The sequence below is a fragment of the Acanthopagrus latus genome, chromosome 10 (assembly GCF_904848185.1).
Source record: "Acanthopagrus latus isolate v.2019 chromosome 10, fAcaLat1.1, whole genome shotgun sequence".
NCBI classification, from domain to species: domain Eukaryota; kingdom Metazoa; phylum Chordata; class Actinopteri; order Spariformes; family Sparidae; genus Acanthopagrus; species Acanthopagrus latus.
The window spans coordinates 6,933,128-6,948,493 of NC_051048.1; the positions used below are offsets into that span (position 1 = coordinate 6,933,128).

A 15,366-nucleotide genomic window follows, 5' to 3' on the forward strand; every position below is an offset into this window, starting at 1 on the left:
TTGTCCTTGAGCTGTAACTCATGGCAGCTGCAGATGTTAATATGTACAGCTGTTGTCAGCACAGCCTCCATTCAGCCGCCCGTCCAGTTGTTGTTTCTTTTTTTTTTTGTTTTATATATATTTCTCCAACGAGGTCACCTTGTGAAATTCTACCCGTCACGCTCGGAAAACCCGCTGCACCTTGGAAATAGTAATAATCAGATGTGATACCTATTGATCCCCGCAGGGCAGGAAAGCTGCTGGGCTGCACTGGGAGGTCAGACCTCAGGGTCAACCGCCCTCAGACCGGGAGGGATCCGGTGTGTTGCTCAAGGACTTTCCAGCAGGACGGGTGCTGGATTTACAAGCCTGTCCTCATCAGACAGAGAGCGATTAAAGCAGCTTATTACGAATTATTTACGCTTCTTTAATGCAGTTTTTTGACGTCATGTGACGCGACGACAACGCAAAACATGTTGAAAACACGCAGTGGCAGCACTGAATGGAAGTTTAATAGCTGTCAGAAAGAGATTTAGACAGATAGTGTTGACCTCAGTGTATTGTATAGTTCTGATATCCTGAAACATAACATGACAACAAAAATACCATCAGAGGCACTGGCACATTACTTCTATCGCAGCTGGAACATGTTTTTCTCTTGTGTTATCCTATCCACTATAGTACTTGCTTGCTTAACAGAAACTAGCATTGTCCACATTGCCGTTGAAGGGCAGCGCTGACGCTAATGTACCCCTCGGGTCTGTGTGTGTTAGTGTGTATATATTCACAGTGTGAGATGGTGCGTCGGGCTTTTGCCCTTGGTCTCCTGCTGCAACAGTCATCCTGTTACTGATGGTCCGACGATGGGTCATCTCCCTGGTGGCGGGGCCCTGAACAGCTGTGTGTATGAGTGTGTGTGTGTGTGTGTGTGTGTGTGTGCGTGAGAGAGAAAAAAAAGGGGGAGACAAGCTGACACATGTGCATACGCCGTCATTCGTCACGGCTCGGTATGCTGCCTGGTTTGCTACGCACGTTTTATAATAGCAAGGACAGGCGCGGTAATCACATTTTGATTTGAAAAAGAAGAGGAGGCTTAAAGTCTTAAATGTATGCGACATTCTTTTACAGATCATCTCAGGTCAAAGGAGAGGTCAAAGGTCATCATATGAGGATCAGTACACATGACAAGATCATAGCGGGAAGCAGCTGCTTTCGCCCCAGAGGACGGAGCATGAAGCTGCCTCCACATGCTCATTAGGTTTTGTCTGTGTGTGTGTGTGTGTGTGTGTGTGTGTGTGTGTGTGTGTGCGCGCCGGGGGGAAAAGTGTGTGTTTGCGATCATCTGTGTAAGAACTCCAGTTGTGTTTTGATGATCCTGTATCATGTCGTTTGGGTTTTTGCCTCCCGTGTGCGTTTCGTGTTGCCTCACGTGAATCTTAATCCTCCATTCGTCCGTCCCACTGCTGCGTTTCTGCCACGGGAGCAGCGACTGACGGAGACAAAACTCCCTCGCAAACTTTCTCCACCCGTTTTGTCTTTGATTCATAACAGCTGACATTTTGAAAATACCACATTTTCACATGGCGGCGGCGATGTAAAAAAAAAAAAAAAAAAAAAAAGTCCTTGGGGAAGCGATGGAGGCAAAACTGACAGAAAGACTCAGAGAGTCAGGAGGGAAATAAGTGCAGGGAGTGGAAGTAAAGTTTGGATCGCCTGCGGGGGGGAGTTTAAGGCAGGTGTGAGGAGAATTCCTTCACACGTCTAAAAAACTGAAGGCACAGCGTGTTAGCGAGCAGCCACACACAGACCGGCAAGAAAATGGGCTTATCAGCGAGCTTGCATCCAAAATGTCAAACGATGAGCGACAGAAACAAAATGTGATAACGGAAGACTAGACAGGAAACAATCAAACCAGAGAAACGCATGCATAAATTGTATAATATCGAGATGACATGATTAAAAAGTTTATTTACCTCATGTTTAATCTGATCTTTTTAATCTGTGACATGTTCCCATTTAAAAAGCCACGTCAGTCTCAGAGGCTTCTGGGTCAGATATCGTCATACAGCTCATGAACATCTAATGTGAACATGATACAATTTGTATTGCAGAAATGCCGTTATGATGCGAGTAAAAAGGCACAAAAACCTTTTGTTTTTGTGAAATGGCTTGCTTAAATCCAACCAAACATAAGCTGACACTTCATTATTAGGTCTTTAGTGTTCTCAAATATCAGCATCAGCCTCGAAAATGCAATATTGACTCGACTCTTGTCTCCACACTTAACACTGAGGTGCTTGTACCAGATGGGGTCCACTAACTTTTACCTCCGAGTCCAAAAACATACAAGAACGGAACCGGCGGACGCTTTCATTCAGAAATCTTTGGCCAGTGACCAAGATGGAAAATCCACTTTAAGGTCTGCATTAAAGGATTAGCTGAAAATCCTCCGCTGAGGACGCTTCGCATCAGGTGGTTCTTCACCTTCACGCCACGCGATGAAATCCTTTAAAACACACACCTCCTGGTGGATTATCCCTCACTTAATCATTAAATCAATACACCAGTTAAGATAAGGTATCTCTTCTCCTGTCGGGCTCCGTTTTCGAAATAATCATCTACCGACGAAGGCTGTCCTCTCATTATGCTTTCATATCTGAGGCAATGGTAAGCGAAACCTAATCAGACCGTTATAATTAAAGAGGCCAGAGTGTAGGTGCAGGAGGAGGAGAGATGATGAGGAGGAGGAGGTGAGGAGGAGATGGCATCAGATGAGGGTGGATGAAGGGGACGGGTCGGGCCTGTCTGCTGAAAGCCACTTAAATCCCTTTCTTATTAACTCCCTGTGACACATGATCTACCTCCATCCCCTCACCGATCACACACACTCACACACACCATCGTCACACCAACCAGCTCCTCTTACCACAAGAAGCAGCCACTGCATCTCCGCAGCGTTGCGTCACACATTTTCACCGCATGCCACGTCCGTGCTTTGTTTCATTAACGCCTCATTCAGAACAGGTGACATTTACCTATGCAAATGAGACCTAATCCTGAGCCAGAGAGGCCAGTGTTACTGAATGTAATTGACCGAGCTGGAAAAAGGTGACAGAGAAAGAAAAGTTCAACGTGTTTTAAAGGATATAAGGGATGTTGAGGGGAGGAATGAACCTGTGCCGGTTAAAGAAAATTTTAAATTACATTTTTTGTCCTTTCAGCGGCGAAGTTCACGTTTAAAGTCCACGAGAGGCGGCTGTGATCTAACATGCTCGACGAAGCTTTAAAGTCAGCGTAGGGAGGAGGTCGGGGTGGATGGAACACAGGAGATACAGTGGCTGCATGTTTTACTATCATCGTGACCACGGTAGCCACGGAAACCTCATCAAAGTGTTTAATATTAACCATGAAGTCAAAACTCTCCTGACCTTGACATAAAGTTATTTCACCCCAAATTTACAACTTTCCCTAAAATTAACAATTTGCTTTTTGTTTTTGCAAATCCAACCAAACCTTAAAGCCGTGATGTTTAACACCTGGCCACTTATTGAATTCATACTCAGATCGCTACGGTAACAGCTAACTGCTGCTTGTTGTAACCGCTATTAACTAGCTAGCTCAGGTAGTGGTCTGGATCGGGAGCTCGAAGCACCGGAGAAGTCTCGGCGTTCACACTGCTAGCACGGTATCATTGGCCCAGGACAGGCCAGGGCTAGCGGGTTAGCATGCTAACTCTCAGAGATATCTCTGCAACACAATAAATACTCATCATAACCTCAAAACTGTTATTACATCCACACTCCTTTGATGGTTGTAGTTAGTTTTTTAAATGTTTTTCGACTAAAATCTTACATACTGCACCTTTAACCACAACCAAACGCGTAACTTCTGGCAGTCTGTGTCGTCAGTAGTGCTCAATTAAGATGATCGTCATGTAAACCTTATTAGCACGTAGCAGCATCATGTCTGTGAGCGGTTCTAGCATGCTGATGTTAGCACTTAGCTCGGAGGAGCCTCACGGAGCTGCTAACACGGCTGTAGACTCTGGTTTTCATCTCGCTTTGTTCATGCGAATCTGACTTGATTGTTGTTACGGGCCATGTTTATTTGCTTCAAACAAGCCAATACACAGACAGACGAGCTATTTCCATCCCTCCCTTCATTTCTCCCGTCTCTCTACATTCTTGAATTAGAGCCCCGGAGCTCCTGAAGCGCATTTTTCCCCACACAGATTTGCCCCAACTAGACTAGAATTTCCCCTTTTGTTTGTTCCCAATCACACCAACTCTAATATTCACTTCTGTCTGAAAAACACCTTCAGGGCTTCTCTTTGTTGCTTTATAAAAAAAAACAAAAGAAAAGAAAAGAAAAGAAGAACTCTTGCTCCATCTCTTGCTAAATATGAAGAGATCTGACAAAAGTTGCTGAGATAAAATGTTTTCCAGCGAGCACGTCCCTGGGAGGGACTTCAATCTCCTCCCGTCCTCCTGTCAGGTGATTAACCGTAAGGGGAGGAGGACGCGACGAGGGCGCGGATATGAAAAACGCTCGTCTCGGGCCGCGGTGGAAGAGAAATAAAACACACGCCGTGGCAGAACCACATTAAGGTGTCATGCTTAATGCGATGGATTATCCGACGGAGGCAATTTTCAAGTCAGTGAAGGTTGTTTTTCACGCCGTACGAGATATACTGGCAGCACAAAGCACACGAACGCGGATATCTCAAGCTGCTTAGACAAATCAGAGAGAATGTAAAGAAGAGCGTTTTATTTATTATTAAAGTGTAAGAAGGAACCTCTTCCTTGCCCTTAAAAGTTCTTCGATTTGTGCTAAATCTCGCCAGAATCTTTCTCTAAAAGCTGACGTGCACTTGTAGCGGGAAGCAATCTATATTTAACGGGACACATAGATGAACCGAGCCCTGCACTCAGAGCCAGCCGTGTCTTTTTCAAGGGCTTGCAGGGTGAGAGGATAATGGAGATTGATAACAACATTTACTCCAGTACTCTACTCAAATACAATTTTTTTCGGTATTTGAGTATTCACATTTTTCTGCTGATGCTGCTTCCACTCCACTAGCCTTAAGAAGCAAATTGCTCCGCTTCATTTATTTGATAACTTTCGGTCACTTTAGCACATCGGATGCAGTCGCGGTCAGATTATTGGTCCATCAGCGTGGACACAAAGATTAACTCGCCACCCCCCCAAAAAAACAACCGAACTGTGTCCACAACAATCTGCTCAACAATTAGTGTGAGAGCATTACAGGCTGCTCCATATCAGAGCCGGCTTAGTGTTTTTGTTGCATTTGTGTGTGTGTGTCTGCACATGTGTGTGTGTGTGTGTGTGTGTGTGTGTGTGTGTGTGTCTGCACATGTGTGTGTGTGTGTGTGTGTGTGTGTGTGTTTTTTTTTTTTTTATGCCTGCATTCCTACTGAGCCCGACCACTGGAGCAGCACAATCCCAGCTGTTCGAGTGTACTGGAATTGAGACAGAAAAAAATAAATGAACGTCAGCATTTCTCTCTTAATCTTCTGCAATGAGGTCAGCTGTCAGTTCTTCGCTGAATGCTTAATTGCTAATTGGGAAAAATATGTTGATTTATTTTTCCACATGAAGCAAAGTCCCCAGAGTCTCTACAGGAGCTTAATTCTTTGTTGTGAACTTTTGTGAAGTTGTGAGTTCTTTTTATTGTGTCGTTTTAATCAATAACCAGTCTTTCAAACCATATTTCCATTCTTTGACCGAAGAATAATACGCTGAAATCTTCAGTCAACATTTTGTCAGACTACTGAGATGATTGACTGACTGATTGTTTATTATTAGATAAAAGTAGTAAATAGTAACGAAAAAGCTACAAACTGTGATCACTTGTATCTGTCCAGAAGTCCTTCTATTACACTGGATAACACCATTATTCAGTAATACGACCTCTGACCCCTTGACTGACACCTCATTTGACCAAACTTGAGCATATATGCCCACCCTGGAGCCTACAACAGCAATTGAGTAAAGAAAAGAGACCCATTCTCTGTTCCCTCCCCTCTCTCCTGAGCCGCCTACATACCAGCCATTGGATGATAGACGCATGTGCAGCCACAGAGCATTCAAAACCAGCAATACATAAAGTGAAACTGTCGTCAAAATGCAACGTAGGCTTTTTTTGTGAACGCATATAAGTCAAACCTTGATGTAAACGCATAATTACGATGAAAGAGGTGCTTTTAAGACCATGCCTGTACTCCAAATGGTTCAACAACAGCTTTGAATTTACTCTGGGGCGAGACCATGATAGGAGTTTTAGAATAATGTGAATTAAATTTCAAGGAAAGGTTACAGGTTGTGCAAAAAATGGCAAACATTTGCTGGTTCAAGCTTCTGCTTTTTTCTCTGTTTCATATTCTTTGAATGTTGGGGTTCGGGGCAAAGAAAACAAGTGATTTGAAAGGCCTTGGTAAACTGTGAAAGGGATCATTCACCATCTTTGCAAGAAAAGTGAAAAATGACAATGACAGATTGACAGATGATGAAAATGAAGGAAAATCAATGATACGGTTCTCTTTTCTTTGAAAGCATATTACATGAATCGAAATCAAAACACCAGTGTGTTTGGACAGATTTGATGCTTATTTCGCTCCCATACAAAAACCCCTGTCCGTGCAGCAAACCCTTAATAATCCCGTTTAGTTGAGTGGGTGGTGGTGACACGGCCGTGGTCATCAGATTCGATGACACTCGTGCTCCTCCACCATGATTCGGATAAGAGCATCCACCAAATGGCGTATGCGGGGTAAAAACACCAGCCGCTTGGAGCAACCCGAGCTGGCTTTCGTGACTTTTGGCACGCGTTGAGACGGCGACGGTGACAGTGTAATCAAAGAGAGAGACGTCGGGGCATTGTTATGCAAGTGAGATGCCGACGAGAGAGTTTTGGACTCCTTCCCAGGTTCCATTGCTGCCGTAGCGTTTTTCTGGCGGCGAGGGGTCAAGTGACACGAGGAGTTTGTGCCTTGCGCTGCGAAGTGCTCTTGGGTTTGTTTGTTTTTTGTCACATATGCGACTCGTCCCCTCGTTCCTGATCGGACCGAATGTGCAAGAGCCACCTGTGCAGGGTTACAGCTGTGGAAGGTAATGAAGGTATCATTCACTGTATTATTATAGAGTGACAAAAGCCAGGCCTCACTACACAGCTCCCGCTAATGGATCCTGGCCATTATTTGCTGGATGAATCCTCCTCACCGCACCCGTCTTCTTCTTCCCTTGTCTTCCCGTCCTTCCACTCCTAATTTCTGCTTCCTTTCATCTCTTCTCCCCTCTTGTTCCCCCCCCCCAAAATCTCTATCCTGCCTAATCGTCATCCTCCTTCCACCTCATTCTCATTTTCCTCGTGACACCTCCACCTCGCTTCTCCACTCACCTCGCTCTTCTTTGTCTTCCTCACGCAGTCCCAGTGAAGCAGAGAGAGATGTCGCAGAAGAAGATATTCCTGGTGGTCGTTGCCATCAGTACTGTCAGTCTTCTGCTGCACCATGGGGGCCACTTGAGCTGGTGAGTGATTGAAACACACCCACACATATGAAAACATCCGCTCGATCGCATTATATACCCTCTATATTGGTCCATATGGTGCTAATAAGTAGGAAATATCTGACACGCGGCTCTTGTCTTTTCCATTTCAAGACAAATTAATAGAGGGACTGACTCATTATAATATGGAGACTTGCTGCCAAGTTGGTCAGGGGACCAATTATAAAAGTAGAGGGATCGTAGATCTTTGACAGCTCTGTACCCTTTTCAACTCAGCGTTTTGCCCGTAACTGCCTCCATTCGTTGAACGTCATTGCTTCCTCATCTCTCTACTTTTTCACACTTCCACACCTTTCTTAATATCTGACCCTCGAGTTCAGTCTGCATTGAATAGTAATACAGTAATTCTGCAGAGTATTCAGCATGTGTGCACCTAAAACTGAGCGTTGTCTGTGATTTTATAAATACTGTTTTTTTTTTTAACAATTGAGGTTAAAGCAGTTTCTTGTTGCATATTATTCAAGGTGAAGAAAAACATGTAGTCAGCCTGAATAAAACATTTGTTATAGGTGCATCAGACAAAAGTATCACACGAGAACTGATTTTAATGTTTTTAATCAAAGTTAGCTATGAAATATTCATCAGGATATCCAGATTTTGAGACACTGACTTCATATTACCACACTATGAGCCCACTGAAAGTCAATGTGTGATGATGTCGATTCATCACACTTCATTGTAAACAGAACAAGGAATTCAGTCACACCTTATATCATCTTACACTCTTCTGTTCTGAGATCCACCAGTGGGACTTCACTGTCCCCTTTCTCCCTCTCTTCGCCTTTCAGTTCCCCACTCGCACACTGATTTTTACTTTCTTGTTGTACTATCTCTGTCCTGTACTCGGTTTCTTCCATTATCTGTTCAGTGTCTGTGCAATTATGTCTCTAATGCACCACATTATTTGGAGTAGGCACTGTTTTTCTCGAGCTAATGGAGCTTCAAATACACTTTATTTTTCTTTCTCCAGGACCATGGAGGCCTTCTACCTCGGTTGTCCTGCCCTCCGTGCCCACCCTGCGCCGAACCTGAAACCCAAGCACACCAACGTGGCCTTCCTCAAGACCCACAAGACGGCCAGCAGCACCATGCAGAACCTGCTTTTCCGCTTCGCAGAGCGCAACAACCTCACGGTGGCGCTGCCAGTGCAGGCCTGTGGCCACCAGTTCTGCTACCCGCACTCCTTCACCTCCCACTTTGTCCATCCGCACACGCTACCGCCCAACATCATCACTAACCACATGAGGTTCAACAGGGCAGAGCTGCAGCGCCTGATGCCCAACAACACAATATACATCACGATCCTGAGAGAGCCCGGCTCCATGTTTGAATCCTTGTTCAGTTACTACAACCAGAACTGTCAGAGCTTCAAGAGGGTCCCCAACGGCTCCCTGGAGGCCTTCTTAGACGAGCCCTGGCACTATTACCGACCAAGCGAGAAGGACTCCATGTACGCGCGCAACACCTTGGCCTTTGATTTGGGCGGAGACAAGGATCGGCCAGCAACAGATGTGCAGTATGCGCGGGCCTTTCTTGCAGAGGTGGAGCAAGCTTTCTCCCTGGTGATGATTGCAGAGTACTTTGATGAGTCTCTGGTTCTTCTTCGCCATCTCCTCTCCTGGGACCTGGATGACATTCTGTATGTGAAGCTCAACATGCGGAGCCAAAGCTCAAAGCGGAGCCTGACGCCGGGGCTTCCTGCAAAGATCCGTGCTTGGAATTCTTTAGATGCGCGTCTCTATGACCACTTCAACGCCTCACTGTGGCGCCAGCTTGCGGCTCTAGGCCCAGCCTGTGTGGCGAGGGAGGTGCGCCTCCTCCGGCGAGCCCAGGAGAGGCTAATGAGAAGCTGCTTTGAAGGACGGATGCCGCTTCTCCGGTCAGCCGCTCAGATCAAAAACAAGGATCTCCGGCCATGGCAGCCTAGCGCTAAAGTCGACATCGTGGGCTACGACCTCCCGGTAAATCTCAGCCGCGGGTTCTTGAGCCATGCCCAGGAGCTCTGCCTCAAGCTCATCATGCCGGAGGTCCAGTACACGCGGGTGCTGCTACGCTCCCAATCCTTGCGCTATCGTCGAAGCTACCAACTTCGGGCTCCGCAGCAGGCACACAACCTGCAGCAGCCCATACGCACAGTCCTGCCTCGGCATCCTCAAGTGCAGCGCAGCCAGCCGCCCCCCGCAGGCCCTGGCCCGGCATCGAAAACAGCCACCACCACAAAGCCTGCTGCAGAAACTCAAGGTCGGACCACAAAGTTAGAGCCTAAATCCTCACAGACCCAGGCCTCATAGACTGAAAATAGAGACTTGAATATCATCCGAGTGCCCAACAGACTGCATTGTTGTACCCATCCCGACCCTTGAGAGAATGGTTGGTTCGGGGGTGTTGGAAACAAGGGCGTCTTTGGGGGGAAAAGTCTAAAAAAAAGGAAAGGAAGAACAGCTGGTACGACATATCTGGACTTGAACTTGAATCTCTCCCCTCTCTGGTCTGTGAAACCGTATCGGGGTTGGCAGACACAAGAGCGGGAGGAATCCACACTAGGACTCGGCTAAATTGCACGCCTCTGCACGCCCGACCACAGTGGATGGGAGAGGGCTTCTGGTGAAAGTGATTCTTTGAAGGCAAATCTGTTATGTGCGACCAGGACTCAATAGGGAAGTGGCGATATCGGGTCTATTGTGAAGCACAGAGTGGGCTTTGTGTGTATCACACTGGTAGTAGTATCACGTTACTTGCTTTCATTCTCTGTTTCTCGAGCTCTCTTTCCCTAATATATGCCATTTAAAGTCCTTGAGAGAGACATAATGACATAAAGGGATCAGCTGTCAGGCTTCCAAAGAGCCTCCTAAGAGGCCAGACAGACATTGAGATAACCTCCAACCACTAATACAACAGCACAATCAACAACTCCTCTCTTCTTCTTTTACAAACCCAAGAGCCTAAAGCAAAGAAGGGAAGGGGAGGGGTGGGAGTAGGGGGTTAAGAAGCCAGACAGACAGAAAATCTAGAGGGTAAGCCCGAAGACTGCTGGATTCTCAATATGGCCACCCATTATCGCTCTGACTCACGCAGAGAACTGAACACACACTCAAAGACCCCTCAGCCTTTGACCCCATCCCTGCATCCATCGCTCCATCCTCCATCCTCCCATCCCTGCTGCTCCCCTCTGGTCAGGCTCTCCATCCAGAGAGCAGCGCCGACGACTCTCTTGTCTCCCTCGGACCACCAGTTGTGATCTAGAGACTTTACGCTGAAGGTTCCTGATGCGGGCTTTTGTTTTTATTCTGATTGCAATAAGATCTCCATGCCTAGACGAAAGGCGTGGATTTAATAACCTACCAGCAACCCCACACCACACACGAGGGGGGCACAAACAGAAAACAACTCGGCAAAAGAAAGACTTGAAGCCTGGGGGTCGCAGTGTTTGAATATTTAATCATCTCCTCTTACGGCCCTCCTATGGCCCAAGGTCTTGGGTTACACTCGTACATTTTCATTAAGGATACGAGGACCAGGCGAGAGCTTCCGAGTGCAGGAGGACAAAACGCTCTATGCCTCGCGGCTCTAGGCCCGAGGGCCCACTGGGTTTGGCGTGGGTCTTAAAATGTTGTCACTTATCTCAGCTGTGATCCATTTTTAATGCATTCTGCTCATATTTAATGTGTCATTTATGTTCTTTTATTCCTCCAGTGATCAGCAGGGGTACTGCTAAGTAACTGAGGGGCGGAGGAAGGATGTCTGTGTGTATTTTTGTGTGTGTGTGTGTGTGTGTGTGATAGAGAGAGCGTCTGGAAGTGGCTCTCTCTGCTTCATGTTGTATTCTTTTCCATGGCCAGCCAAGTTGGCATGGCAACAAAAGGAAGTAATGTGTGTAAGATTTATCAAAAACTATGTATTATTTATTATCGGGACTAGAAGGGTCCCATTACTGTATTTTTAACTGTTATTTTTCATGAATCACTGGATGAAACCTGCTCTTAGTGGACCTTTATGTTTGGTATACCACTTCAGGCGCCGGAGTCGGAGCGAGACGTGTGGCAGTGATGTAAAAAATTCATTCTATACATGTTTTACATAATGCAACGCTACAAAGAACACTTCTGAAAACCGCACATCAGAACAAGTGCAGTCACTTTAAAATTAATCTTTCATTCAGCAGTGCTTAAGTGCTCGACCACACAATGGTTTTTGTGGTCGGAGTCTGTCTCGCTGAAGCTGGCGATAATGAAAAACACACAAACCGCCGCTCCCGCTCTGACAGGAAGAAAACGAGACGTGGAGTGGGTGGAAAACACACCGGAGGAGAGGATAAACAGTCTTACGAAGTGAGTGACTGTGAATATTTTAATTCAAAGTGTGCTTATCTGAACTTACCGGGGAACCTCAGCTTTGAAAGCACGGGATGCGCAGCGCTTTTCATTTATTTACAGGTATTTGAAATGTGTTCAGACGTGTAATATTTATTCAAGGTACATACACTGTAAAAAAAAATCTTCGGCTCAATTCACTTTAAAGGATGAGGCTGGTATTTTTTAAAAATATTTTTCTTACAGTCAACTAATCCCAAAATCCCCAACCCTGGGGCTTCAAGTGCACAGCATCAAGTGCTCCGGTTTATTTTTTCTCCAGCAGTGTGGATGTTATGTGAAAGGTGTCTAGGTACTTTGATGAGGTGATATCTATTGGAGCTAGCATGCTAACCAGCTAGCCCCCGTGTCATAAGATGACTTTGACTAATCTGTGATCCAAAGTTTGCAATCCAGGCAGTTTCCCGTCAGCTAATCGGGCCGCTATCTTTAAAGTTATCTGAGCAGCCAAAGATAGCGAGCAAAGAGTTTAGTGAGCAGCAGTTGCTGGTTACTCAGAGTCAGTGATGTGCTGCACCTCGTGTTTTTGGAGCCAGTTATGAATTCTGGCATTCTTGCTTGACGTTGGTCAGACGGGAACTTTATGGGAACTTCATTTTTAGGCACTATTTTCCGCTGTGGATGAATACACAGTTAATGCACTCAATTCTTGATCCAGTCTTGGTAATCATATCTCCGGTATCTGGTCTTGATGAAGAGAAAAGACAAGTCTACATGTCTTGGAAAATTTATGTTACCTGTTCAAAAGATATGACTGAATTGAATTTATATTATAATCACTATAAATCAGTGACATAAATTTAATTGAACAAAAATAAATCTTCTTCAAAAAGCTTACTTATTTCTTAATTTTTTTCAAAAAGACACCATGAAGTCCTCATCTCTGGGTTTTGGTCTTTTAATGGGAGTTGTTGATGACATTGTAAATACAGACCACCCTTATCCTTTAAATGTGTTTGCTGATTATGATCAATTATTGTTTTTATTTAGTTTGAATTCAGCGGCTACATATAAAAGAAGGAGTCTCATTCATAGTGAAAACGCCGGCTTTGAATGAGCCTCCTGAGTTGCTTCAACCTGCTGTAAATGAACAAGGAAACACTGAATCTGTGTGTTTGTCTGTCGCTCGTCGAGCATTTACGGAGACCCAAAGTGTTCAAAATCAAATTCATCAGTCTCACTGTGAAAAATACAATCAGAAATAAAGTTTGGGAAATGAGGTTTTAAACTCGGAAATGCACTTTGGTTTTCATTTATTTCCAATTCTTTTATATCAAAATGTTTTTTTTTTACTGGCTCCATTTTTCCTCACTGATCACAGACATTTATTATTAACCAAGACAAACAGGACAAAGGCAGCCGTGTAATTGGACTGTCTGAATGATTAAACAAACACTCGCCTGAAATGTGTTGGAATAAAATCTATTGAAACAAAGAGAAAATGGGCAGAAATACACCGTTACTGCGAAGAAAATTAACATTTTATCGCAAAAAGCTGAGTTGTAACCTTTGCGTTGGCTTATTTCATGGTTATATTACAGATTCTGTTTTGTATTTTCTTTCTTTCGACGATAATATATATCGTGATTTAATTTCAAACACTTTGGGTTTCCACAAGCATTGGCATGAAACTTGATTTTTAACCAGTTACGGTACTGTCGATACTCGATGAAGGGTCAAATAACCTGATGCTCAAACGTGTTAATCAAACTGTGGTAAAATCAAAGTTTCTGCCAGTCACTTTAAGGCTAATAAAGGTAAAGACGCTAAATATACTACTGTTGAAACAGGTATTTCAAAATGTTTTTCCCCTCCCACGTCTGTGTCTGACTGAGATCCGGCTGAAGAACACGCTTTTATTTCCCCTCAACGGTTCATTTATGATCCATTCCTCGCTGGCTGTGAGTCTCTCTAAGTGCTCTTTTGATTCTTGTGGGAGAGTTTCAGTAATGGTACATGCTGTCGTGTCTGAAGTGTCGGCGGCTCTTCTCTCTGAAAAAAAAAAAAAAGCTGGAGGGGGCTGCGTGAACAGTGTGCAAAAAAAAAGAAAAAGAATCTCATCTTCACATTAGCTGCCCTTTTGTTTTGTTTTTTTAAAGAGTGGCGTCAAAGCTGTTGTTTTTTTATTTTTCGTTTTAGTAGAAACCGGGCTTCTCTCTGTTTCTGTTGCCGTCGACCTCGGGTGAAAGTGGCTTTCTCTGACTGTATCTTCCTTCATTGCCTCTTTGATCATGCTCATCGTTTATCTCCATCCTCTGTTAATGGACTGATCTGTGAACTGAGACGACTTTTCTTTCATTTTGGTGAATGAGTAGAGGAGTTTTAGGTTGGGGCTCTGAACAAATGGCTAATGACAATCAGAGCTAGGGGCCCCAAAGCTTTGTAATGACGGGCGTTGGGCGTGACGAATAAAGTCTGAATGATTTCAATTCATCTGCGAGTGAGCGCTTCTTTTTTGTTTTTTGTCTCTGCCATTTTCCCTTTTTCAAAGCAGATTTATTCAGACGCACCGATGTGAATTATCTGGATATTAGCTCAGTACACAAAGCAGACACAGTCTTCGTCAGCGCCGATACAGAACACACAGCGACAGATGCTCAATTAAGATTCTGATTGTGAATAGTTTCTGTTTCCCTGAGGACCCAAACCCGACATTTCAGCCTGCAATCAGTCGTCTGGAATTACCTCCATCCAGACCGCCGGCCTAAAGCAAAAAAAAACGAAACGAGACGAAAACAAAATGCAAAGCGGTGTGTTTGATGCGACTGTGATTGAAGCAATCATGACGTCTCCCTCCGCCTGTCTGTCATCGTGACCTGATGTGGCTGCTGTGCGCTCTCCTCCTCTCTGTTTCCTCCCCTCACCTCTAACATAATCACAGCTCTAATCATAAGCATCGTTACCGTAATTACACTTATGATAACAGTGTTAACCGTGCTGCTTTTTCTCCTGCTGTGATCTTAACGAGTCAGATCTATTACTTGATCGCTTAAGAATATATGTGTATGTCTGTATATCTGTACTTGTTGATAATTTACAAGAATTGAATATTTAATGAAGCAGCTAATTAGTTATTGACTTTATAGCCATGGGAAGGAACTGTAATGGAGGTGTGTCGTTCTTTGAAACCACAGAAATATTGAACACCTATTGGATGGATCATCGTGACATTCATGGTCTCCAGAGGATGAATCCTACCGACTTTTCGATTCTTTAACCTTTCTTCTGTTGACACCTGCAGGCTTTTAGATAATAACCTCAACAACCATCTTCTCCTGACTTAGTCTGCCGATACGAATTGCTGCCTCTTTCTACTACATCATTCTCGACCTACGTGCTCGTGTGCACATTTCCAGAAGCGAACCATGGCGCTCACAAGCTGTTTTGATCTAAAATTCACTTTTGCTATGAGACTGAACTGGTGCCTAAG

The 15,366-nt window shown here is 44.7% G+C and overlaps 2 protein-coding genes across 2 annotated transcripts in view; one reads left to right on the forward strand and one right to left on the reverse strand.

Annotated features, from left to right (window-relative positions):
* gal3st3 (galactose-3-O-sulfotransferase 3) overlaps positions 1-13,992 on the forward strand; it is a 33,608-nt gene extending 19,616 nt beyond the window's left edge. The window contains exons 2-3 of the mRNA XM_037112033.1: positions 7,425-7,527; positions 8,537-13,992. Of these exons, the coding sequence (XP_036967928.1) occupies positions 7,445-7,527; positions 8,537-9,857 (1,404 nt within the window). The 5' untranslated portion in view covers positions 7,425-7,444 and the 3' untranslated portion in view covers positions 9,858-13,992. The remainder of the gene's footprint in view (positions 1-7,424; positions 7,528-8,536) is intronic.
* LOC119027132 (copper chaperone for superoxide dismutase-like) overlaps positions 1-15,366 on the reverse strand; it is a 54,275-nt gene that overhangs the window by 34,810 nt on the left and 4,099 nt on the right. The window lies entirely within an intron of this gene.